At 37.0% G+C, this 27,347-nt stretch overlaps 1 protein-coding gene across 1 annotated transcript in view; it reads left to right on the forward strand.

The window, feature by feature from the left end:
* Positions 1–967: 967 nt before the first annotated feature.
* Positions 968–27,347, forward strand: part of DMXL1 (Dmx like 1) — a 75,385-nt gene continuing 49,005 nt past the window's right edge. The window contains exons 1-9 of the mRNA XM_061361038.1: positions 968–1,142; positions 9,870–9,995; positions 14,477–14,554; positions 16,501–16,579; positions 17,165–17,297; positions 19,594–19,660; positions 21,175–21,350; positions 22,508–22,694; positions 24,286–24,454. Coding sequence (XP_061217022.1) covers positions 1,056–1,142; positions 9,870–9,995; positions 14,477–14,554; positions 16,501–16,579; positions 17,165–17,297; positions 19,594–19,660; positions 21,175–21,350; positions 22,508–22,694; positions 24,286–24,454 — 1,102 coding nt within the window. The 5' untranslated portion in view covers positions 968–1,055. The remainder of the gene's footprint in view (positions 1,143–9,869; positions 9,996–14,476; positions 14,555–16,500; positions 16,580–17,164; positions 17,298–19,593; positions 19,661–21,174; positions 21,351–22,507; positions 22,695–24,285; positions 24,455–27,347) is intronic.

Here is a 27,347-nt window from a genome sequence, read left to right on the forward strand (position 1 = left end):
GATAATGTAAAAATGCAAATGGATGAAGGAGCTGTAATTTACAATGGAAAACACAAGCAGCGCTGAAGTCTACGTGAGAAACTGATGGAAAACTAAAAACTAATTACAGTGTGAAGATTCGTAACAAGTTATAATGTGCTTTCAGTGTAGCTGTGCTTTCTTGCAACTAGGAAACGCCTCAATCTTTCAGTCCTTTTACACGTGAAGAGCTATGTAAATGGCAACGTGCCCTGAGAGGGTGGAGCTGAAGATCCTCCTGCATCAGGACATGCAGGGTTCTCTGCTGTGGCACTTGTGCCCAACTTGACTTTACGTCTTGACCTTTGGTGTTGTCGGAACAAACCAGCCTCCATTAATCCTACTCTTAAACTGTGTGTAAAGCAACACCCCTCCTAGTTGGCTCTCACTTCCTTTTTCCTCATGTCGTGAGGAAGATGAAAAATCCGGCTACCTACAGCTGATCTTGTGTCCCCGGAAACTGCCCTCTTCGTTTCCCAAGTCTCGGAGAACCACATTTCCGTTTGCCAGACACTTCCTCCTGTCACGTCCTGTGAACAATCTGGGGCTGAGTCCCTCCACCTCTGAAGTAACGCGAGTTAGAAGGGGACATGTTCGGGAATGTTGTCTCTTGCAAGGGCTGCCTACTCCGTTCCTACTTCAGCGGGATGGAGCGGCCGGATGGACACGTTTGGCGTCCCCCTCTATCAGATCAGATCAGAGCAGAGCAGATCAGAGCAGATCAGTTCAGTTCAGTTCAGTTCAGTTCAGTTCAGTTCAGTTCAGTTCAGTTCGGTTCGGTTCGGCTCGGCTCGGCTCGGCGTCAGCCACGCCACCCCCCTCGTCGCCAGCCCAAGGTAGCATCTTGCGAGGGTAGCTTAACAGGGAAGACACATTCCCCGCTGTCCTCCATACCGAACCCAGCGAGCGCCCCCAGCTCCCGGCCTGTGCAGACATGCGCGCACAGGCCACGCCCCGCGGGCTGCGCGGCTACCGCCTCCTCGGCGCCCGAGGGACTAACCAAGGCTGAGCGGCGGGGGCCGGGGCGGCCTCTCGCCATGAACCTACACCAGGTGCTGACGGGGGCCGTGAACCCCGGCGACTACTGCTTCTCGGTGGGCAGCTTGCACGACCAGCCCTTCACGGTGAGTTCCCTCTCAGGGACGCGGGCGCCGAAAGCGGCTGCGTCAGGCGCGGTGGCTGCAGCCGGCCCCAGTGGAGCGTGGCGACTCGGCTCCGGTACTGTCGCCGGGCGGTAGCGGCAGTGCCCGCCGCTGTGGGAGCGCTTCCCTGGGGCACATCTCCCCGGAGCTTGCTTGGGGCCGCGCACAACTTTGCTGAGCGCGGAGGTGCGGGCTGTGTTGCGCCGTGCGGGGCGGCCTTGCTGCCTGGGCAGCGGTGAGGGGCGCGGGCAGGGCCCGGCTGTGCCGTGCCGCTCGGAGGTGCTTGCGAACACGGGAACATGGTGGCTGTGATAAAAGATTACATAAACGCAGCCGGTACGGGCGGCTGCTGCTGCAGAGGGGAGTTTTAGGGCTCGCTTTTTGCAGGAGAAGTGACTGGTGTCCTGCCTGCGGCTAGCTGAAGGAGAGCTTGAAATACGTGTGTTACTTGGTGTTACGGGTTTAGAACCATTTCTGAACTCTCTGCTGATAGTTACGCTTAAGAGAGAAGCTCCGCAGTATTTAGTAAGGCTAAAACCTTTTATTAGTGTTTGGTTTTCTCCCTTTCACTCTTGTTTTGTAAACAGACTTCTTCTGTGTTTTTCTTCCCATCCTCCCCCGAAATATACCTTTCCTGCCATCCTTTTTGGGCTGTAGAGGGATGAAATAAGGAACAGTGACTATTTTTTACCTTACCTTTTCTGGTCGCCCCTAATTACAGTGTAGTGTGGTTTCGAGCTTGTTTGTGGAACAACACAATGCAGGAGTTAAACTTCTATTTTGCTGTGCCATCTGGTGTACGCAGCTAAAATCAGGTGTCTACCTGCAGCTTCGCTCTGCGGCAGCGGCGCAGTGTCGATGCTGGAAGATGGGGTACAGTCTGCGTTCACAGCGCAGCACCCTAGAGCTGCTTCCCCGGAGTTAGGGACTTCTGCAGCGTCCATTTACCTACAGCCTCCTTCGGCAACGTGCTTGCTCCCGACAGAGTGAATTGCGTGCATAACTTCGTGTTGGAGGATTTCTCAAACTACAGCAATTGGTTCTTCTGGCTTCAACTGTGCAAAACTTTCTGATTTTACATATCCAGAAATCTTAAAGGCCCACCAGTTGTGGGAAACCAATTGGGATGAGACGAGGTTTGCTTTAGTGAACTGCTAGTAAACTTTCAAACTATATACTTGTAAGTTTTCTACTTTGATGTAATAATGTTTTGAGGGAAATAGTTTGAGTTACTAATGTCACTGAAGGGCTCTCTGCCTGTTATGGCCTAGCTTATTCAAAGTGTTAGAGCTCCCAGATGGATAAGAGTAAGAATCTCGCTTTGAGGAGAGTGATTGGAGTGCAGTTTTCAGTAACTGTTTTTGTGGTCTCTGTCTTGCAAGATGACATAAATAGATGTAAATACAGTAACAATATTTCCTATAGACACATTCATCTTCCTTTGTTTTGTCCTTTTTCCCAGGAGGGGGATTTAAAACTTCTAACAGAAATATCCTCAACTGCTTCAGATTTGGGTTGGATTTTTTGCCTTTTTTTTTTCTTTTGTTTTTGTTTGGTTGGTTGGTTTGGGGGGTTTAAGTTTTTTTTTGTTGTTGTTGTTGCTGTTACTCATTTTACAGTGCCATGTTGAGCTCATGAAATCGCTTAGAGGATTAAGAAGTGAAGGTACTAAAAGTAATTTCTGCTTTTTTGGAAAGAAATGGTGGTGTTAACCCTTAGAAAATCCAATAAGAAAAAAGGTCAACTGTTTTCCCATATCTGAAGTCATGAATAGCATTAATAAGTGTAAATACTATTGGATGATATATTACAAATGGAAAAAAAAAAACCCCAAACAAACCATGTTTCACCAAACTTACATGTTTCCATTTTTTTGTGGCTGAGAACTCATAGGAGTTGATATTTCATGGTTATGTACTATACATGTGGGGTGAATTGTCTTTGTGTGACAAGAGAACCTGGTCTTTAATACCTTGATTTTTTTTTTTATTTTTTTTTCTTTTGGCTACAGTATGCTTCAGAATATTATCTGATATGCTGTATTGAATATTCAAGGTGAAAAGGTTTAAATGTTAGATTTTTAAGCTATAATCAACAGATTCTTCTCCTAAACTCAGAAAAATTGGAAGCAAAACTAGTAAGAAGTGCATGTACCCACTAAATTGCATGCACTTTTTTGAATATATGCTGTTTTAAGATGGTATTTGAGATACTTGCGCTAGTGGTATGCAGGTTTGTTGTTCTGGCCTTCTTTTTATAGGATGTGAAGTGTCAAGTGGAGCATGAGCTCCATTGGAGAGAACACTCATAAAAAGAGTGTTTGACGTGTGTTTTATTTATATATAGAAGAAGGCTCATGAGCATCAAGATATCACAAGAAGCATGCCTGTTTATCTGCCGACAGCAGGCGGTAATAACGTGTGGTACACTGAATGAGAACTCAGCCCTCAGAAATCAGGATTCAGATGTTTGTTAAACCTATATGCTTCTCCTGAAAGTTAGTTGTTCCATTTACTCTGTGCTTGTCAGCAGTGGAATACATCCTTTACTTTAATTTTGGGTGCTTTTTTCCAGGTCTAAAATATTTGAGTTTAACAAGTTTGTGGAGGTCATCATGTAGGATAGTGCTGTAGTTGTTACTAATGAAGCTGTATTCAAGTTACTGGATAACGAGCACTGTTACCATTTTTGTGATTGCCTGATTTTGTTCATTTTTGCTTGTTTATTTCTGCTTCTGCAATTTTATTTTTTTTTCTGCCCCAAGTATCAGAAGGCGGAGGGGAAGGAGGGGATCATTTTGAGCAACTGCACAAGCACAAGGCCAAAGACTGGTAATGGAAATCGCAAAAGAGCAATGGTTTGTAGGGATAAAAATTTGGGACAGAAAGATAAATTGTATGGTTTATTTGAATTTAGTCAGAATCTTTTCTGGTCAGATTTTCTGTGTGTGCGATTATTCTCATCCTGGACTTGAGGCATGCTTTGTACGATTGATGAAGCAACGAGCTCCAAATGCTGAGTTGAAAAGTACTTGGAAAACATGTTTTGGATAATTTGGTCAAGATCACACCAAAGTTTCCAAAGGAATTAAGTTGTGATATAAAAATTTCTAGCTTTCTATTTATTTATTTATTTTTTTTTTTTTTTAACAAATGAAAGTGTACTCTGTGGCTCAGTAAAATTGTTAGTTGTCTGTCTGGAAAGCACTTAACATTTTCTTTGTATTTAGAACTCCATCATAACTGTAGTGAACAAAATTAACTGGTCATAAGAGTCACTCAAGAAGTTACACTGTGTTGTGATTGTAATTTGGAGAAGGGAAGGAAACCTTCTAGATAACTTTATTTTTTTTCCACTCCTTATTCCAGTTAACATATTCTTAACTTAAAAACCTAATTAATTTCTTAACAGCATTTATCTAAAAAAACTAAATTGAAACAAACAAAAAAACCCTCTTTTCACTTCAATGAAAAGTGGTTTCTGTGAGACTGACTTGATTTTACGTTCATGGCCTATGAATTTGCCACTTATAGAAGTACATTAGTTTGAGTACTTTTGATAGATTAGAAAGCTTCATTGTAGGTTTGGTGGTTTTCTTTTATTTTCTTGTTTTGTCCCCACCCCCCCGTCGCCCCCCCACGTGGTGGAAGAGTATTTCTTTAAATTTAATCTTCATAATGAAAGATTTTTAGAGATAATATATTTAACTATAATACTTGTATCAAAGCTTACGCTAACCTAAAAATGGGGGTGGAGGCGAGACCATGCTAAAAAGATTAGTGCAAACTTATATCTGCACAGGTGAGATAGTTTTTTGGGGGGTTTTCTGGTGGTGGGTTGGTTGTTTGTTTTTAAACTAAGGTAATTCATATGTGGCTTGTGTTGACTATGTTTTTTGATTTTGACCATTCTGTGCAGAGGAATAAAATACAGATGATACTGCAGTATCACTTGGTTGATAGATTTATTTGCCTTTAAATTTTATCTTCACTTTTCCTAAGAATGACCTTTGTTGTAAATTTTTCTTAAAAGTGGAAGGAATGAGAAGGAGGGGAAAAATAGGAGAAGTGAGACCCAAGGAAGTACTTTTGTCCCACCTGTGCCTATTTATGTTGCATATAACCAGTATTTAGTCACTCAGACAGAGAATGTATTATGTGTATGCACTCAGTGCAGCAGAAGAAACAGGTACCTTATGTAATTAATAACAATGATTTTTTTCAGTTTTTCTAGTATTAAGTTTTTTGTTCCTATGCAATGCTTCTCCTTGGAATAGCTTGCTTTGTCTTTGTGGGAGTTGTTTTTGTGTGTGTGTGTTGCTTTGTTTGGTTTTGTTTTTTTGTTGTGCTTTGTTTGTTTTTGTTTTTCAATGGGAAATGACTGTTTTCTAAAGGTATGATGGTAGTTTAGGCTGGAAGGGACCCTCAAAGGTCATTTAGTCCACCCCCCCTGCAATGATCAGGGATATTAAATGTTTTTTTGATAAAATCATTTTTTGGTCAATTTGATTGTGAGTTGTGGTATCCTGACCTTTGGGACTTGCTTCATTTCATTTGCAAGGGACATAAGAACCCTTGAGACTCATCAGCCATGAAAATGGCATTGATGTGGCTTGAGAATTACCTTTGATACAGTAACAAAATCAACTGCAGAACAAAAGAAACAAAAGATTGTGGGTCATTATACTGGAAAGCTTCCAGTATAGCTATAGCAGGGAGAGAGAGCACTCCAAATAAATTCCTGTGGACTGCTGTGTGGTCTCTTAGTCTGCTTCTGCTAGGAGATTCTGATTTACCTTGACCTCAGCACAATATTCTAGGTTGGCTTTTTAGTCTGTATGTTCATCCCATATATATTTGCATGTGCTACTATATATATTGCTTTATAAATGCATATATGCACACACGTACTAGTGCATTCACCTGTGGATAATAGAGGTAATTCATGGCAATCGTGTGCTTCATGTGAGAGATGTAGGTTAAATAAAATTTGTGCAAGTTGTACAAGATAATGCGTCAGTTCTTATAACTGTACCAGAAATTACAGCAAAAACTTTGTATGTCACTACATAGAAGAAATGTTTAGAGGGTTGATAAAAGCAAAATAGTTGTTTTAAAGGTGCTGTGCTATATAAGAGATCAAGACCTCTGCTCATTTGGTTTTCTTATTGAGAGTAGTGATTTGACAGTACCATTCTCTGTTTTTAAGTTGTGTATTTCAGGCTTTCGGTTCAGAAATAAATTAAAATAGTTCATATAAATGTCTGTAATACTTTGTTAAAACTAATGTGGTTTTAAAGTACTATTATTGTAAAAATATCTGTTAATCTTTGGAAAAGAAGTATTATTTTAGAAATAGTAGCTGACATCTGATTAAAAGAATAGGTAGAAATTTTGTGGAAACAGTATTGTACGCAAAATTACATTTATTTTCACAGGCCTCATACCTCTTTCACTTCCTAATTTCATGCTTGTTTTGCTATGTTAGCAGCTAGTGAAATCTGTGTCCATGCAGCTTGAACTAGTTCGATCTTGTTTATTTGTGTACCAGAAGAACAAATCATTGTTTAATAAACATTCCAAGAGCATGATAATGTCAACATTACCTGCTTGTCCCCTTGTGCAAAGACAACTTTCTTGTAAATATTTTAGGGCATTGTTAAGGTGAAAGACTTTTATGACTTGCTAAAATCAGACTTGGAGGCTCTGCTTGCTTTAAAAAGGCATTGAAGTTTTATTAATTATTTCCTTTAATTACTATTATTTAGGAATTCTTTCCTAGTTGAAGTGTATGGCAGCATTTTGTGTCCCCTTTCCTATAACCCCCAAGGGCTGGGTAACATAGACCCAAGTATGGGTACAAGAAATGCTTATATTCTGAAATTGCTTCTTGCCCTACACATTATAGAACACTTGAATTACCTTGTGGCTTAGTTTCCATAGCTTCTGTCAGAATGAGTGACATATGACCAACTGTGGACAAGTCATGCAGTGAAAAGATAAAGCTTACCAATAGGCAGAATTGATTTTTGTTGTATCTAAGAGATGTTAGGATCTAGAAAGTATCCTTTGTTCCTGAGTACTGACTTCCATTGTACTGTGCTAAAATACCACGTGATTTTCTGAGGTGGAAAAAACTAAACTTTTAGCTACTCCAGCAGTTAGTTTTGTGCTCTTGTTTTAGAGAAATACTTTTATAGAATACAATTGGTTAAAAATCTCATGCAGAACTGGAGTCTGGGTTCCAGAGGGAGCATATGAAAATGTGACTTTGCTACACAGAGACAGGCTAATGGATGGATGAGTTGCAGGGGGACAGCAGAGAACCAAAGCAAAGAGGCTTTAGGAAAAGGGGAACTCTCAAGCTTCCCTCCTGAAATGTCTGGTCAGTGGGAGGTGTAATGGGATTGGGATGGTAGGCAACAGTAGAAAAGGGAGCTTTTTGCAGTTTCATATATGCCAGACAGCCTAGTTACCTTCTATTCAGAAACTTCTGTTCTTTAAAATACATAGCTTCCTTCCCCTCTGCATCCCTTGCTGTTTGTCTTTGAAATTGTAATTCTCCTGCAGGCAAACACTGGCTAAATCTCAAGAATAACCTCGAAGTCGTCATCCTTCTGCTTGGCTGCAGTTATATTTGGAAGCTCTTTGAGAATGCCTTTTCACCCCACCCCCCGCCCCCCCCCCCATCTCCCCTTTCTTCCCCTTTTTACCTCTTTGGGGACAGATCATCTCTGCAGTTTTAAGTGCTAGTCAGTGGTTTTGCATCTTACTGAGGATTGGGAAATCAATGTGACCAAGGGTGACTTTTTTTTTTTTTTTCAGGAAATGTTGATAATTACCGGAATGAGAGGATGGAAAGACTATATTTTTCTTCCAGGAACAAGATTTTATAAGGGCACTCCTTTTGTCCTCACCCTGGTCTGGATTCTCACAAGTCTATAGTTCTTAGAACTGAGAGCTGCTAGGATGAGAAGATATTCCCCAGCTTCAGAAAGTTTATCCCCAATTTGAGAGTCTTCTTTTTTTAAACACACAGCATGCGAAGTTGAGCAAGAAATAAGTATTAAACATGAAATAATAGCCGCGTTTAAGCATAGCAAAAGGAAGGAGGAACTATATAGCTCTTGAACAAGAGTTATATTCATAAAGGGACATTTTTAGGAAACAGCAAATCTAGAATGTTTGCATATGTCTGTGCTACTGCTGTCCAGCACAGCCTGGGTTAGCAGGAGACAGCCTTCTGATATACCAGTTTCTAGAGACTCCAATGTGTAGTGTTTGATGATTACTTCAGAGTTCTTCCAGTGCAAAATGCCAAGTGTTCTCAGGGCTTTTTTATGTGTTGAAGTCGGTTGAGTTCTTGATCACATTGAAATTGTTAATTTTTGAATTTCAGGATCACTGCTAACAGTGTATATTACTTTATATGCTAGTTCTTGCTCACTGTGATGGAAATACTGTAGTGTTGTGATGCTGTGTGCTCTCAGGCTTGCCTGTGAATTGAGAAGTGGAGAAAACCTGATGGGAGAAATTGAGTAAGTTTGAAGATCTGATGAGGCCTACAGGGCCTCTGCAGAAGAGCAGGTGGGCTTCATACAGTCTTTGGCACTTCAGTCTTTTAAAGACATTTTTAGTAAAGCAAAGTTACCTCTTTAAAGTGAAGTACTTTTTTTTTTTCTTCCTTCTTTTTTTGCTTAAAAATACCTCCGTGTGGAATACTGACTTCCACAAGATGGCTGTGGGGAAAATTATGCATATGATACTTCTGAGTAATCTTTGTCTGGTGAACTGTGGACTTAATCAGTGAGTCATGAGTTGACATGGTTTTTAACTAAAGAAAAAAACGTTCTGTGAAGGACAGGTCCAGAGTTCATGCTATTATGATATTAAAATAATCACTTTAATGTTTGAACAAAAACAGTACTCAATCTCCTCTTTTCAAATTAGTTTTAAATTAGACTGCATTGGAACCTGCAATTAAGATGCTGTTCTTTTGACAGTAGCAATTGCACTGCTTGAACCACTTCTTGAAGCTGAAGAGGGGACAGAATACGAAGGGGCTCAAAAACCTGAGCAATAATAAATGGTCATTAATAAATGAGTGGTTATATTCAGTCTGCAAAGGCATTAGAGACAGCATTTCCAATTATCAGGTTATTTTAAGAATGGCTGGTGGTCTGCTGCTTGGAAAGCAATAACAATATTGGCTGAGAATGGTAGTCAGAGTATTCTGAGTAAAACTGTTTTGTGAAATGTCTCTGAACATTTTTGTGGGGAAAATTGTCTTTGGACCAAAATCTCCATGGTTTTTATTTAATTTATTTATTTCAATGTATGTAATGGTATGATAGTGTAGGTAAGTCTTGGTGAAAATACACATGGAAGCATGATCACCAGATTTCAATTCTGCAAATCTAGCATTCCATTTTACTGCCTTTTTTCAAGACAAAAGTGTTTTTAGTTCCTATACTAGGAATGGTAGGGTTATCTGTAAGGCAGAATCATTTATGTCAGTAAATGGAAATCTTCCATCTGCAGTTTTTGTGAGACTGTTCTGCTCTTGAATCTCTTGGCCAACTAGAATGTCATTTTTGGCCCTTTTATCTTTCTCTCACTGTGGCATACATGGACTATACCTTTTCATACTTCACCAGTAAGCTGAAAGTAGCTAAAGTTTTACTTAATTCTTGTTTTTTTTTTTTTTTAGGCATACGCATCAGGATGTGATATTGTGGTACTGGGGACTGACTTTGAAAGATTACAGATAATCCCTGGTGCAAAACATGGAAACATACAGGTGGGATGTGTGGACTGTTCAATGCAACAGGGGAAGGTACGTAGAGCAGTGTTTCTAATAATGTTCTAGCAGTGTCATGTTAAGCACCTTCTCAAGAGTGTAGATACTTGCAAGTTAAGGCAAATACACAGGAGTGAATAGTGAAATGCTGATTGCTTCATGTCTTTGTGGTAAGCAGCACAGTGCATGTGAAATAGTAAGCATGGGTAATAAGATTGTAGAAGATATTTAGGGCTGTACAGGAAGATAGAGATGTGCACACAGCTGCAAAGAGGAGATACCAAGAATTTGGCTAAAAGATGAGTTAAGGTGGAAGCAAGAGTAATTTTTTTACTAGAGCTTCACGCTACTGGGTGTATCATTGATGTGCTTTGACATGTTAGTGCCTGGCAGTAGAGTGCTTCCACAAAAACCACGTTTAGATCATCTAGAAAACTGACATCCTTTTCAAGCAATTAATAAAGGCTCTAAAATTGCTCTTTGACAGGGTTTTGCTTCCTTGATTTCTCAGCTTTTCTTTTTCTTACGTAGGAAAACTGGATCAGAAATGTTGTATTTTAGATGCTATTAGGATTCAGGTCCTTTTTGCAGAGATCTTTGATAATAGTTCTGGCAGTAGCAAATACATAACCAGGTAGCTCTGTCCATTAGGATGTTACAGTGTGATTAAGGTATTCAATCCAGTAGAAACTGTGTCTGGGTAGGTAAGAGGGTTTTTTTAAGTTTGTTGCTTTCTTTAAGCTTGTGCTCCTGAGGAGATCATGTGAGCCTTCTGCACATCAGTACAAGCCTTGTTAGTTGAGGGCTTTGGTTACATTTTGGGGTCCATCTTGAGACAAGACCTCTGCATGGAAGCTGGTTCATGGTTACATGTGAAGTCTGTGGTGATGATCCTCAGCCACTCTATGTTCCTGCATTTTAATATTTCAGTGGTGAACTCTTGCAATGATAGTGAAGAACATAAATGAAAGTGAGGAAATGTTCTCGTCTGTGTTTCTGGTACCTCTTAGCCATAAAGACTGCATGTCTTGCTCCATTGGCAGCTGTTAAGTGGAAAGTGTTTTTTTTTAATTCACGGGCTGTATAATAACAGATGGTTACATGAACATGCAGATCATGTTAATCTTTTAAAATTTTTCTGCAAATTTGCGAGGTCATCTTGACTGTACAATACTGGTTCTGTATGTATTTAAATAACAAACTGTCCTTGAGCTGTGAACACATGGGAATATATCAAATTACCAAGCTTACTGAACTTTTCAGTTTCTTAATCAGACCTGTGGGGTCAGTTTGATTCTGCAACTTCTTTCCTGTTAGCAATTAAAACTAGATGTATTTGCAGAGTGATGAAAATAGTAAGTAATGAATGTCTAGGAATCTGCTTCTTGACTGGACCAAGCAATACATTTCTAGTTCACTGCTGCAAGGTTGGAATTTTTTCTTGCAGCTGCTTCATGTATATTTACACAGATTTCTCTTTAGTTTATATTCAGATTATTCTTTGTTCAAAATCTACAGTAAGAAGCAAAATAAGATACAAGTAATGCATCTTATTTAGGTTGCAATTTTGAATCTTTCTGGAAAGCATCCAGTTACAGTTTCTAGTTTATGAATTATGTACCCTTTTAATTTTTACCTTTATGGAGAGCTGCTATCAAGCATTTTCTCCATGACAGCTGGCCTTATTCTCTTTGAATGATCTCTGTCATTCTTCCTTTGGATGACAGAATTGTAATGAGTCATTTTCTAGTTATGAAAGTAAGGCATTTAAATTTTTCTTCATTCTTGACCACTGAATCTAATTTTAATTTATTGGGAAGCTAGTGGTTTGTGAAGCTACTTTGAAGTAACAACAGCTTAGAAGTTCATGTATGACCCATCTCTCCCCTGTCTTTGAAGGGTGGGGGGCAAATGGCGCCGTCTTTTCTCTTAGCAGTCTGTTTTTTGAGATAAACTTAATTATTTGTCTCCAAAAAGGAGATCAGGGGAAAAAATGGATGAAAACTTTTAATCATCCCAATAATGCATGTATGAATATACTTATATTTAAATGTGTTTATACGTGTATGCATATGAACTTTTTTAAGTGTCCCATAGATTTGCAAGGGCTAGTTTCACAAACAGGTCGATTTAATCTTAGGCCACTGAATCCAGTCTCTTGCTTCTGGTTTTAGGCAGCTTGGTAATGAAAACTTCTTTGTAAGTGGGTACAGTACTTGATCTCCTCCCACAGAGTATAAGCTACAAGCCTCTTTGTGCTTCTTCTAGTGAACATAAGAATGAAGGTCAAAACTTTTAATCATAACCTGACAAAACTTTACTTGTTTTCATGGTTTGGCTTGTAGAAATAGCTAAGGGGTGCAAGAATGTGGTCCTTCAGATAATTTTAAATGTTTAATAAAAGTTCATTGTATTTGACTGGTGACAGCAATGTTATTATGTATATAAAGTGTTTTCTTTATGGAACAAACTATTTTACTAATGTCAAAGGAAAACGTAGGTACTAATTAAAAATTTCATGCCAATAGGATACCTGTATAAAGTTGGTAGGTAAAACCAGTAAGCTTGCTAAACAATACATTTTTAAATAAAGACTTGGGTTTTTTGTTTGGGTTCTTTTTTTCTCTTTTTTTTCTCAGAAATACTAATTGAGTATGAAAGCTCAGCTTTGAATCCAGGGTTTAAAATTTCATTAACTATTCTACAGGGGATTTTTTTGTTGTTGTGTGTTTCCGGGTTTTTGTTTGTTTTTCTTTGGGTTTTCTTTCTTTTCTGTGTGTTTTGTTGTAGCTGGTGGTGGGTTTCTGTTGTTTGTTTTTTTAGTACACAGTCTGTAGTCCTTTTCAGAGGAGCTGTGATTGATTTTTCCACTGTTCAGTAGTGAGTAATAATGTAACTTAGTATGAGTTACAGATATTTTGATGAATGAGAAATTTTGAGGGTTTCTGCGCAATGTTGGGGCCTAGTGGAGAAAAACATAAGTGTATCAAGAAATGAGTTGGATTATACTAAAGCTTTATGAAATAAGAACCTGAAGCTGCTAGTTGTATTCCTTTTTGGACAGAGTGGTGAGGGTGGACAATGTTGTTGACCCTAGGACTCATATAGTGGTGCAAGAATTAGTCATTAAATATTTTGGGTTGGAAGTGACCTTTAAAGATGATCTAGTCCCACTCTGCCATAAATCATGTTGCTTAAAGCTGCATTCTGCCCGATCTCAAATACTGCCGGGGTTGGGGCAGCCACAGCTTCACTGGGCAACCTGTTGCAGGTAGTTTGGCAATTTCTTCAACACACAAATTTGCATTATTCTTTTTGGCAGCATGCTGCTCAATGAGGGCTGGTTCGAGTGACTGTATCATTGTGGAAGCCTGTGGAAACATTCAGAGGGTAGCTAATGCTCTGAACACCACTTGTTTAGCACTTTGGGAGGCTAACGTTTGTGTTAAAAACCCACTTAACAATAAAAACTGAAGAACTGTCCATGCTCGGAAGAAGGGAAGAATCTAATCAATATGAGTTTACATAAACTCCTTGCTATTGGGATGTGGAATATCATTATCAGAAAAGTGAGGTAGTTAAAGAGAATTAGAGAGGGCAAGTATTAGTCTGAGATGTAAAGTAAAAGCTTCTTCAGGCATTTTGCAATTATGACAATTATTCTTGGCATTTTTGGGTCATGCTGGTGTTTAGGTTGTTATGTGATAGAAATTTATTTAACTGTAATTTTAATGCAGAGGATTTCTCTTGAAGCTACAGAGCTATGGATTTTAGGATCTGTATGGATCTGTACATTTATACAGCTCATGTACATCTGTAGTTAATGGATCCATAAATAATAACAACTTAAGTATGACAGTATTGTGGTCTTTAAGATTCACTTGGACTGTTTCAACCTTTCTTTCAAGCTTGCTTTTTATACAGATATCTTGAGATAAAATACTCTTAATTTTCTCTTGATGCAGCTTTTTGGTGACTGATACAACTGGTGGAATAAGACATTGAAATACCAGTTAAAGCTGACCATGCTGCAACTTTTTTTGAAGTATTTTGCATTGGCATTCAGTAGTTCTCCTGTTTTTCAGCTCTCTGCATTGGGCATTTAGCTTGCATAGCTTGAGTCTTTTGAATTAACTTTTTATAATGTAGCATGTTCTCAGGCCAGGGAACAAAAGTACCCTAAATCAGTGTTGGTTCCATTTTTGAGAGTGTGAACTTTGCAGACTCCTTTGATTGTTTACTTAATTAAATGTAGAAATAATATTGATAGTAGAGCTAACCTTGAAAAGGTAAAAAAAAAAAAAGCTCATATCCACTCTCAGTAGTTCATCAGAACTAATGCGTAAATAAAGAATTGTATTTTTATCACCAATACAAGGGAGTATGGACCTGAGCTTCAGATGTATTTAAAAGGAGGGTTAAGAGTAGAATCAACAATTTGCAGTACATTCTTGTTTGTTCTATGGTTTATTTTTTCTCTGTTTGTATATATACATATAAATATGAATTTGCTTTAGATTGCTGCTTCTTACGGAGAAGTGATTTGTATCTTTGAGCCAGTTAGCCTCGTGAAGCAGAGCAGTGGTCATCGTAATGTAAGTAAATCATCACTTATTCATTAATTTACTTAGTTATGAAGCTTTATTTTTTCTGGTTTGCTTTAAAGTTGAAGATTCATTTGATGTCTTCTAATGCTAGAATAAAATTGAAAGGTAAGGTGGCCCTTGGAAAGTAAATTTATAGGAGGGAGACAGAGACGTGTTATTTGAAATGTTCTTTAAAGAAACAGATTTTGCTATAATGCTTCATATTACTGATTTATCTAACCCTATAATTCGTAACTGAAATATTCCAGAGCCTAAAAAGATGGGCACTTCTTGAACCAATCTGTGTAGCCTGATGTGTTTTACAGTCCTTATTTTAACTTTGGTTTATGAAACTGCATGATTTTGGTCAAATTTGTAACAGTTTCAAAAATTCAATTTTTTTTTTTTTTTTAAAGAATATATGACCAAATGCTTGCTTATACTTCAGTATTATAGTAGTGAATGAGAATAGTGTTTTTTTTCTTGATTGTACAGCTTAGTTTCAGTGACAGTAGTTCAGTAAATTGGTGGCCAGAATCTTGATTTCTGGCTAATAGTTTGATTTAAAGCAAATTATTTAACATGCTGCTTACAGGGAAAGGATTACTCTAATAATTAGAAGTGTTGGAGTCTAATTAAAGTCAGTTTGATGATAGGAAAGCTTTGATGATAGTTGACCCCTTCACATGTTTGGTGTCTCCTTTTGTACTAATGAATTGTTTATGGAGCCTTATAGTGGATTCCCTTCTTTATAGTAACCAGTCATACGATTCCCGGTGTACCTGTAAACCAGTGGTATTTTGTATATTAATTAAATAGCTGGTATTGAATATATGTAATAATTTGTACCCCTGGAAAGCAGAGGAATAAAATAATGGTTGAATGTGACAACCTATGCTCATATGAAATTTTCAGAAGTACTGTTTTCTCTTTTTATCACTGGAGCCACTGCATCCATGCTGAAAGTTTTTCTCTACTGGTAAACTACACTTATCTTTGAACTTTGTTAGTGTAGCAACTGTAAGCAGTAGGGGAAGCACTCTCCACCCATTATTTGCTTTTAACATTTATAATTGAAGAAGTACTCTGTTACTTCATTCTCACAGTTAACCTCTATGCAATAATTTCCAACAGATTTAGTCTGTTGTAAGGTTGTCTCTGTCTTCCAGTTACTAGAATGTTCAGGATCTTATCTGGAGGTAGCTATTACTGTTTTCTACTAAACTTTTGAGAGATTTAGTTGTTATATGTTAACTTTTACATCTCTTGGTTTGATATTTTCAGAGTGGGGGACGATTAATTAAAAAATGTCTGTATTTGTGAATTAAGAAAAAAACATTTTGGCTCTTCGTATTATTTCCAGTAATGATTTCAGTTTCTTATAATTCATGGCATCAAATCTTTGCAATCTATTATGAAAACAGACCAGATAAATATTTTGTGAATTTAATCCTCAGCTTGTTCCAGTGAATGAAGGAATGATGCAAAATCTGTATACAGTATACTGTCCTGTTGTATATTGAAAAAGAAGGGGGGCGGGAAGTATCATATGTTATCTTGACCTTATTGAAATCCTTTAATTCAACAATACTGCTGGTATCAAACATCAAGTGTATTTAGTGTACATAATTTTTGACCTTTTTTTTTTTTTTTTTTTTAAAAACAACCCAGATTTCCTCTTAAAAAAATAAAAATCTCAGATTCTGGTGATGATTTTACATACTGGTTTTATTTTTAGCTATATTTTTCAAATGTGTTAAAAACTTCTGTTTTTATGGTCAGATTAACAGAAAGCTGCTTCATTGAAAAATCAGAAGTAATAAATTTTTATTACATAATCAATAATTTATTTTAAACAAATCCTTCCTGAAGGTGCAATGGAGATGTATTTTTGATATTATAAAAAGGGAAGGAAGTATTTTCATATTAATGTTTGTGAATGCTTAACATTTCAGTCGTTACATTATCAGTGGCAGAAGAATGCACAAATCTTACTGGAAGCCATAGCACATAATCTAACATGGGATCCCACAGGTGAGAATCGAATAAAAGAAACATGTACTTGATATAGCAACTAATTTTTTATTTAAATTTCACTGTCTTTTGGGTACAAGTGGAGATTGATGTTCTCTATAATTCTAAGACAAAACAAAAAATTGAGTGAAATCTACCTTTTGTTTCTTGTTACAGGAAAGCCAAAATATTAGGTGCTTATGTAAGGTCTTGATTATCCTCATCTCATCAGTATCTAATTTTTAAAATCATGGTTTAACTAGTGAAGTATTTTTTGTGGAAGAAATGTCTACAATAGTTCTAAGGGTTTCATGTAGAGAATAGATACTTTGAAAATTTACTTAATTTTCACGTTTTGAACTGTAGGTGCTCAAATCAAAATGTCTTACATGAGAGTATCTTCTTGCAAGGTTGAACCAATCTACATTGGTTAGAGGAATGTGTAACTGCTATTATAGTAACTTTACTATACAAAAAGTATTAATATCTGGTGTGTTTTGTTCTGCAGTTTCAGCTTTGAAAGACTGCTTGTTTTCCTCTTCCTTCATGGAAGTTTGTATTTTCCTACTTATCTTGTAGTTACATTGTCAAAAACATTCCATTTAGGCACTCGCCTTTTGACTGGTTCCAGTTGTCTTCAGCTTTGGTCCAATGTTCCTTTGGAAAACCCTTCTGACAATGACAGTACTGAAAGAACAGATACTGGACTTGGTGAATGGAGGTGTATCTGGCAGTGCAAGTAAGCAACTGTTTAAAGACATGTGATTCCTTTTTTCTTGCTGATTTGTCCGTTTCAGATGAAATGTTTAATGTTGTTCTGTTGAATTCCTTTGTATACTGTTACTTAATAGATATTATTGATAGTGATAAACTTGAATCATATTGCCCTTGAATACATAACATTTCTTTCCTTTCAACTGGTTTTGGGGATAATTTATGTTCTTAGGCAGTTCTTCAGTTACATTGAAGCACTAGTAAAATACAGAGGGAAGGCTGCTATTGTCCCCGTAGGCTTTGTTGCTTGTACAAGATATAAAGTGAAAGCTGTGTATTGCAAAATGATTATGCTTGCAGGACTGATTAAAAGAACCTTCCTTCTATGCCCAGTGTAATGCACCTTTCTTTCTCATATATCTCTTCCCTTACATACGTATTTTGCTTTTTCTGTGTTAATTCTGCGTATTTGGAACTGTCATGCAAAGATGGATGCATTCTGCTTTACTGCACCTTTGAATGCTCTTTTTGTATGCATGTTGATTTTAATCTTTGTGTCTGTGTATAATTTATATTCAGGAGGGTTTTAATTTAGTAGTTTATAAGAATTTAAATCACTGTCCTTCCTGCCATAGGAAGACTTTCCTAATACATCAGGTGCACTGTTCACTTCAGATCACTGTACTTTACGGCAGTATCCTGAAGAAATCTCCTAATGTGGCTGGCTGGGGGTTGATCCTTACTTGAAATTATTCTTTATGAAGCACTTAGCATTGGTCATGCAGTTCTCTGGATTCACCTAAAAAAATTAAGCAAAAAAAAACCCAACAACCCCAAAACCAACACTGCACGCCATCCTCCCCCCCCAAAAAAAAACCCCAAACAAAAACAAACAAAAAAAAAACCCCAAACCACAAAAGCCAGAGCACCTTTTTGTAATCCTTTGGTTGCTGCTTTTTCTGTGTACGCTAACATTTACCAAGGATGTATTTTAAATCCCAAGATCATCCAAGTGACAACTGAAAAGATCTTTGAAAACAGTGGACTTTCTAAATAAAAGAAGTTGAAGACTTACTCAGTTTATTGAGTTGTCTTTGGGCTGTCATCTCTCAGCCTAATAGAAGAGGAGTCAGCCTGTAGATAGAACGCAGTGAGAATCTGGGGCTATGATAACAGTGGTCAGGATCCTACAGATACTGCTTTTCCTCTGTCCCATCAATGATGTGTTTTGCATCTGTATCATAAACCTTACAGAAGACTTCACAGCTCTCTGCCTGATTCTATCTCTTAAACTTTTATGGAGGAAAGAGGACTGAGTGTTTTATACTTTGAATTAGGAGTTCTTGTAAAGGGTCAACAGCACTTGCTTTGTCTGTTTATGTCTGTATGTTTTCTGGCACTTGTAGTTCAGTTACATTTAGAATGGGTTTTTCTTAAGGAAGAGTTTCCAGGATTGTGATTTTGCAGTACTAGCCTTTGCCAAATGTCTTCACATTGGCTTTATTAAGAGGATCTTACTTAAAGTTAGCTAAAAATTTACTTTTGATTGTTGCATAGCTTTTGTAATTGACTTCCTGCTGTTACAGCATGTGCTAAATACATCATGCTCTTTAATGACCTGATGGCTTAATTCTTCCTGAAAGTTAGGCCTTACGTGATACACATGTTTAATGAATTCAGGATGAAAACGTACACTTCATTTGTCCTGCGCAATTAAATTCTTGTATGTTCTTGCTGCCATTAATGAGCTTGTCAATTAAGCAATAGCTCAGTGCTTCAAAACCTGTAAAAGGGTATAATTTATTGTACTTCCAAGGAAAGTAAAACAACAAAAATGAACCACAGACTTAGCTGAGATTATTTTGACGTGGCATCTTTTACCAGTGTGACCATTTATGTAAAAATTACTTTCAGATACTTCTAACCACATTGTTATTTTTACACCTTTTTGTTTTCTTGAGTTAGAACTATAGGAAGTATTTTTCAAATGAGTTGGAGAATAATATGGGACAACAGAAGTCACTTTGAAATCCAAACAATTGTGAAGTGGAAGTAGAGAGCATTTTTGTGCACAGTGTAATCTGTTAGCAGCCATTTTTCTCTTATGATGTTTTGGAGTATGGCATATTGTGATGTCTTTAGCTACAGCTTTCTTGTTTTCACTTTTTTCTTGTGACCACAGCCATATGTTGTGGAATTTGTTAATGTACACTTGCGTATAAGAATTAAAACATTTTCATGGTTTCAAGAGGGAAAAACTGCTTAGATTTCTGAAGAAGTTCTCAAAACTTATGTTCTATTTTTAATTCTTTATTTCGTAGAACTGCTTCTCAAGTTTGTTTAATGAAATTCTCACCGGATGGGGAGTTTTTTGCTACTGCTGGAAAGGTAAAGATTTTCTTCTCATTGTTTTTCACTAATTTAGGTAAGTTTTTAAAGCAAACAGACAAAACAACTTTTGTGTTTTGTTTTGTTTTTTAATCTTTTTAATGAATTTATTTGTGTGTATATATATATTTTATTTTTTTTGCAATATTTCCAGTAATCCCTCTATGCATCTTTACATTTTGTTAAAGAATCTGTGAAGAGGGTAGTTCAGGTGGGGCACGACCCAATAAATATTCAGTACTGGTTAAAAATGGCTATTTTAAAGCAGTTAGTACCAAATTATAAGACATCAGTAAGGGAAGAGGTTTGTGAATGGGGGAGATCAGTGGATGAGCTCACTGCTGGATATCTTTCTAGTGAGGGAATATATTTAGTATTTCACTATTATGATGTTGTTAATAAAAATTAGTTCTTTACTGTGTGTAAGTATATCTGTGTGCCTGTTTTTGTACATAGAAGAGAATTCACACTCCTCTTCACAGGTGTATTTGTGGCCAATGTTACGGATTAGTTTTATTAAAAGTGTTTTGTCATTGTTGGTGATATATACTATGTATTTTACTTTTTTTTTTTTAGTTGGTCTGAGTTTATATTTATTTTAAAAGTCAAGTTTTAAAGGATTTTAATGTCATAATATGATTAAATAATGGAAAAATTTGTAAATAACTTCTGTGGGTTAATATGCTTGCAGAGTTTTTGCCTGGAATGCCTTATGTTCTGTTTTGTTTTCTTACACTATAAACTCATGCAAAAGAGAATTACTATATAAGTAGGAATAAGTAGTAAGAATTACTAAGTAGGAAATTAATGATGGATTGTTTTACCCTAAATGAGTAAGTTAATTACATGCCTGCAGAATCTTTAAAATGCATCCTTCTTCGGTTTTTTTGGTCAGCAAAACAACTCTTCCTCCCCCCCAGCAGGGTCATGTTAAACATACCCAGGTCAATACAATATTTCAGTACCATTCATATTTGATAGTTTGATCAGCAACTTGCAAGTCTAGATTAATTTATCTAGTGCTTAAACACCTAAGGATAAGGACACTAGAAATGGGATCTTTTCAACTTATGTACATGCATGTTTACGAAAACCAGGCTGAGTAGTACTGAGCTTGATTTTTTGGGATGTCATCTTTGCCCTTTGCATTCCTGAAGACTTAAATTTGTATATGTAGGTTTTGGTGGCTTTCTGTCAAAGTACAGTTAGTTGAATTAACATTGGGATACTAGTCAAGCCAGTACAACCTGCATTTCTGTGGTTAAAACTGGCAGCTAATCATAAGAAGCAAAATCAAATCCAAGTTAGTAATGACAAGAGATATTAAGATTAAACTCTGCTACTGTATTTTGTTTAAGATCGAGTTTTGAAGTTCTACTTATGAATTGACTTCTTGTCATCAGAAAAGTAGTTTATGTAGAAGAAAAAAACCACAGGAGATGTGCCCAGAAATACTTGAAGTACATCATATTCTTATGCAAGGTAGTCTTATTTACTGTCTTTTTCTTTCCCAGGATGATTGTCTTCTGAAGGTATGGTACAATACAGACAGCTGGCGATCAGCCATAACACCACCTGGTGCAAGTCCAGAAAAACAAGCAAAAGAAGTTGATTTTTCATTTGTTTATTTGGCTCATCCTCGATCAGTAAATGCGTTTTCATGGAGGAAGACCAGTAAATTCATGCCACGGTCAGTAGTTCTAAGAACCTAATTCTGTGTACAGTCAGCGGTCATGCAAGTTACGTGTATGGCTTATTTCAGTTAATAATTGAGTTTGCATAGTTTGTAGATTGGTTGTGTGTTTGTATAATTCCGGCACACTGAAGTTCTTGAGAACATTGTAAGCACTCTGTTACCTGGGAAGCAACTGGAAAGACAGAGTCCCAGACTGGTTTAGAGATTGGAGTAAATATAAAACCGGCTCTTGCAAAATTATCTCTTTGCATCTTTTTCATTGCACTTAAGTGACTATTCGTGCATTTTGATCCCAGCTTGTTCATGTCTTTCTGTCCTAATGGAATCAGAAAAATTCAAAAGTCCTGTCACTTTACATCATCTTTTTCAAACATTCAGCTGTTTCTGTGCCCTTTTATTTATTTCTCTACCTAGTACAAAACCAGTCCTTGGTCAGAAAACAGTATCTGGAACTTGAATTAAAGTGATCATTTAGAACTGATGTTTTCAGTTTCATTTCTGCCCTTCCCCCTGCTCCAACAATTCCTGGATGATCTGTCCCATACTGTTTTCACCAGTAATTGTAACCTCAAACGATGTTGCATTAGGAATTTTGTGCCCTGCAACCAACCATCCTTTTGCCATATTCTTTGATATAGTAGTAATTTGAATTCTGTACACCTTTGTGTGTTTAACCAAATGGAGAAAAGTTTTAAATTTGGCTGTTGTAGTTCTGATACTACCTTAATTTCTCCGTTTTGGATATACAATTTCTAAATTCTGTATACCTGTAAGATCTGAGGGGGAACTGAGAACAGGAATCCAGAATACAATTAGCTTTTTATGTGAAGACCTTTAGAAAGAACAGCATACATTCTCCTGTTCCAGCTTTGACTAATTCTGTAAATTGAAATCCATGATTTGATGTAGCACAGTTGTGTAATGAATTTTGAAGGAATTTATATTCAGATACTTGAATAAATATGAAAGCCTTTTGTACATAATTTGTTTTCTGAAGAATGTATTGTTGAGTTTTTCTTTCCTTAATATCTTTAAGTTACTTGGTTGCAATTCTGAAAGCTGGTAATGGAAAACTGTTTGGAACTGTTGCTTTATTTTGATGCTATGTGATAGTAAGCAGCTTCTTCACACCTTAAATTTTCTTTCATTAGTGGTGCTGTCTGCAATGTACTTCTGACTTGCTGTAAGGATAATGTTTGTCGTATCTGGGCAGAGACTTTGTTACCCAATGACAGTCTGTTGAATGGTGGAGGATACAATTGGAGTGAAGCAGCAAACTTCACAAGTAACTTCAAGAGAAATACTTCAAGTAAGGAAAAAGTGCAAAATACCTTAGAGGTAAGAAGTGAAATTGAATTATGAGAATACATACATGCAATTTTACAGCAACATGCGATTTTAGCCAGGATTGTAATTAGTAACTTGCATGGAGCTTAAGGTGAAATCCTTTATACCATAGACATAAGCTGAAATCCTTTATACCATAGATGTGCTTAGCATATTACAAAGCAATGAATTTAATCGAAATCTTCCTTCGGAAGGTTAAACTGACAGCTATCCTACTGAGTTTTCAGATAGGAAGACACACTGCTCTTGCATCCCTGCTGCCCATTTTGCCCTTGTGACTGAAGCAAGTGCTTTGCAATATCTAGTTCAAAGTGCTTTGCAGTATCTAGTTCAAAGAGCTAGTAACAGTATGGAGCATATGCTGTGGGTTATGTAAAACCTACAAATGATATTGCCTTAAATGTAAGTTAGGGGCTCATTTGCTACCTCAGAGAAAATCCCACAACTTCGGTCTTCTGCAACTGGAAGAACAGATAAGATGAAGGGAAGACAACCTCTGTTGCTGTACTGCTGTAGTCCTCAAGCAGAGTAGACTGCTCACAAGCTGTATTTAAGTCAAATGATCCTTACCAGTTAATGTTTTCTAACCAATGGGAAACAGGGGGAAAGTGAAGCATTAGTGATATCCTACAAAGCTGTGTAGAGAGGATGTAAACATAGTGCTTTTATCATATTGCGGTGATGTATTTAGTATGCTTATAGTGCTTTCTTAGCCTATATGGTATACATTAAAAAGTATGACAGGTTGAAGGGCACAATGCAGCAAAGAAAACTATTCAAAGGAGGGAGGGGAAAGGAAGTTGGAGACAGTTCTGTGTTCCTGTTGAAAATAAGAGATCAGAACTAATAATTACAGAAAAATGAGGAAAAACTTTTTCACATGAGCATGCTGTTGTAAGATACAAATGATAGCAAGTGAAAAGGAATGCCAAGAGTGTAATACATCTTTAATACAAATTATGTACTTTCTTGTGCTTTTGGTACCTGTATAGATAACTACAGCACAATGGGCTTGAACCATGAAGTGTGTGGAGAGAGGCTTTTCAATACTGGGATAGTCAGTCTTAAAAATGGAATGTTATTTTTTCCTTGGAAATATGTATTTGCATCCAGGGAGGAAGACCTTAAAACTCAGTAGGTCCTTATGATGGGAGTGGAAATACTGATCTAATTGGATCCAAAGTACTGATCCAGTTTTTTAGTCTATGAAGTGAGATTACTTCTATTTGCTGCTTTGTTTGTTCAGAATCTTAAATAAGCACATTTATGGAACACAATAGTATTTTCTGTTTAGAGTATAAAAGCTGTATGAGTATTGTTTGCTCATTGAAATAATGAAACAGTTACTATGTCAAGGGACTGTTTAGATCTTCATAAATGAATCTGAAGGCACTGGTATCTCTACTGCAGACACAACCTGAACAGTGTGATTTTTGCTAGAAACTCCACTGATGCTTTGAAGTAGCTTTTAAAATGGGAAAAAAATTAAAATCATTCATTAGTACTTAGAAAACTACTTATAGCTGAAATCTGCTTTTTCTTTTTGAAAGGAATTTGTAATGACATCTTATTCTTAACGCAGTTAAACCTGAGGCACTTCCGACGAGGAAGGAGGAGGACAGGTGCTGTTGTAGCACATACTGGATATGCTCCACATCAGCGAGATGCCCATGAAGTTCACAGGAATGTCCTTCCTCATGCAAATGCACTTTGTCATTTCCATATTGCTGCCAGTATCAATCCAGCCACAGGTAAGCAGTGTGGTAAATCCTCGCTAAAGGGTGAGCTACGGTTTCTGCTAGGTCTGTGCAAGCTCAATGGGCTCAGATGTATTTGTACTGTATTTACATGATCATGCAAAACCTACTAGCATGTTGATTTAATTTAATGCATAAAAGGACCTTCTACAGTAATGAATTGGTTTGGGTAGGTTTCCTCTACAGTAATACTGTCATTTTTGCTCATCTTTAAACTGAGATTCACAGTGGTCTGAGACTCAGAAGGCTAAATATCTGTAACTGGAGTTACAAATTTACTAGGAATTGTGTGTCATAGTAGGAGCACATTGATAAATCAAAAATTTGAATGTTTCTTAAAACAAGTACCTGACCCAAAGTGTCTGAACTAGCCTTGCATCCCTGTGCTTCTCTTCTGTGTCTGAGCCAAGCAAAACATGCCTTCATCTTGTCTTACATAAACTAATATTTTCTTGCACTCAAGGAATAGGTTGGTAGGCATTAAGGAATATCCCTCTAGTCACTAATATTTCTGTCTTCACGATCATTTGGGTATGCTGAAAATGGACTGCATGTCTGCTTACTGAAAAGCTGAACAGAAATGTAATATTGAATGGCCTTTTTTAAGTTTTTACTGTTGTGATGTGATTTTTCTGTGTCTAGACTTAATGAATAAATATGATGAAACCCTTTTCTTAAACTAGTTAAACTCTCTCAAGTATTTAAAATTATTTTTTTGTTTCTATTTAGCCTTGTTTGAAAGGCCAGTTTTGACGGAAAGGCATTCATGGTTAGTTCACATTTGTAACTGTATAGCCTTTGGTATGATTAAAAGGAATCATTGGTTTCCATTACCATTTCTGAGCTAAGCAAGCTGTAAACACTTTGTCCTGTAAGAGTAGAGTTACACAACACCTTTCGTAGCGTTGGTTTATGCTGCTGTTAACAGATATGACCAGAGTCACAGCTAGTCTATGAGAAGGAAACTTCTTGCTGTTTTGTGCTGTCCCATCTGTAATTTTACATAATAACCAAGTAGATTTCAATTTTGCTTTTAATAGTCTTTGCAATATAAATGCCGAACAGTAAACTCACAGAAATTTTGGAAAATAATGGTTAAAGTTTTTTCCTAGATGTCAGCACTTGTGTTCAGCCTTTCAATCTTGTATTCCTTCTGTGTTACCTCTATTAATATTATCTATCTTGATGCTTGGTCTTTAACTCAGTAGGTAGGAGGATAACAGGCTTTTTTTTAATGCATAACCTCTGTTCTAAGGAACTTTTTAAAATCTTAAACCTTAATTTGAAGAAGTATCTGTTTTGCCTTACAGCCACATCGTTAAGTACCTCAGTCTAACCAGATTCTCTAAGTAGTCCTTTTAAAATGCCCTTTTGAAATAAAATTTTATCTGAAAATCTAATTGTATTTTGTTTAATTTAAACCAAATTGGTTTATGATATGTTACTTGAAAATTTGCCCTTATTACAACAGAGTGCTTAATAAAAATTAAGGTCAAAGCAGCTTTATATCTCAGTCACTTCACTTTCAGAAGAGGAATAATGTGGTCATATATAACCAAAAATGTCTAATTTTTATTTGGCTTGTGTTCTGTTGCTCATTTTGAAACAGTTTCTTATAGCAACAAAATCCCTGAGACTTTCTGTTATACCAGAGTGTTACTTAAACTGGTATTCAGTTTAGGGTGGAGTTCAGTGAAAGGAATAAGCACTGGTTGTTAGGACAAAATTGTCTCTAGGCGAATCCAGGCAAAGTCATTGACTCCAAAGTCCTTAAGTTTTCTGAGAAGAGTGTGATTTATGAAGCAAAAAAGAATTCCCTAAGAATTTTGTCCAGAGCTGAGGATCAGTTAAAATTTGGTAGTTTTGTGGTAGGAGTATGGGGAAAATCAAGTTATTTTTGTTTTAGTGACCTTTTGATATATACTCAAAGTACATGGATTTATAAGTCATCTTTCCAGCTCATCATCTTATTCATGTTTACTTTAACTTTGTCTTCCAAAGAGATACAGAGTTCTTCTGTATTTATTATTGCCAAATGCGTTATGACATTTTTGAGGCTGATGTTGATTGGTCTCTTTAGAAAGACGGACTGCATTTCTTAAATACTCTGTGCTCCTCTTGCTCTCTTCTCTTACTATGTCCCCTTACCATGACAAAATTGCTGCTAGTCCTGGTGGTCTTCTATATTTGTGTTCTTAGTTATCATTTTCTTAGGCTAGACTGGAGGGTAAGTCATTCAAAGCCATCACTGTCTTTATAAAAAAACCCCAAACAAACCAGGATTTAAGTAAAAAGTCTTCTGTCTCCCAGGGCATAGAATTTTATGCTTCATGAATAGGGGCAGAAGGAAATAAGAATATGTATGAAAACTTCTTGATGGGAATTAAATACAGGTTGAGCTTTTGGCATGTTGGTGTATGGCTCATTTAAAGAAATCGCAGTAAATCATATAGCTGCCACACGTAACTTAGATGATGTTACTCTGCATCAATCTGATACTTGCTTCTGCACTTACTGTGTGATTATTGCTTTATTTTTCATGGCCATCTGGGACACCAGCTAGCCTCAAAGGGCAATGTAAAATTGTAATGGAATTTGTAGGAATCAGAGATCCTGTCTTTATATGATCATCTGGTCACTGTACTAGCTTTTGCTAGTGTAAGCCGTGTCATATGTGGTCCTTGATTACAGTGTATACCTACTGCAGCCTCTGTTGTGTACTAAATGTTGTGAAATTACGCTTTTATTATTTGGTTCCTACTGAGCTATAGTGGCAAAAGACAAGGTAAATTAACCTGTACAACGCGATTGGGTCATGAAAACATAACAGTGCAGGCCCACAATGTAATCCTAATGTAAACGTCCCAAAGAGCCTTCCTGTGGAACA

This window comes from Neopsephotus bourkii, unplaced genomic scaffold (genome assembly GCF_033783945.1).
Source record: "Neopsephotus bourkii isolate Nb327-2 ecotype Australia unplaced genomic scaffold, CSIRO-AGI_Nbou_v1 NB_1049, whole genome shotgun sequence".
In the NCBI taxonomy this organism is placed as follows: Eukaryota; Metazoa; Chordata; class Aves; order Psittaciformes; family Psittacidae; genus Neopsephotus; species Neopsephotus bourkii.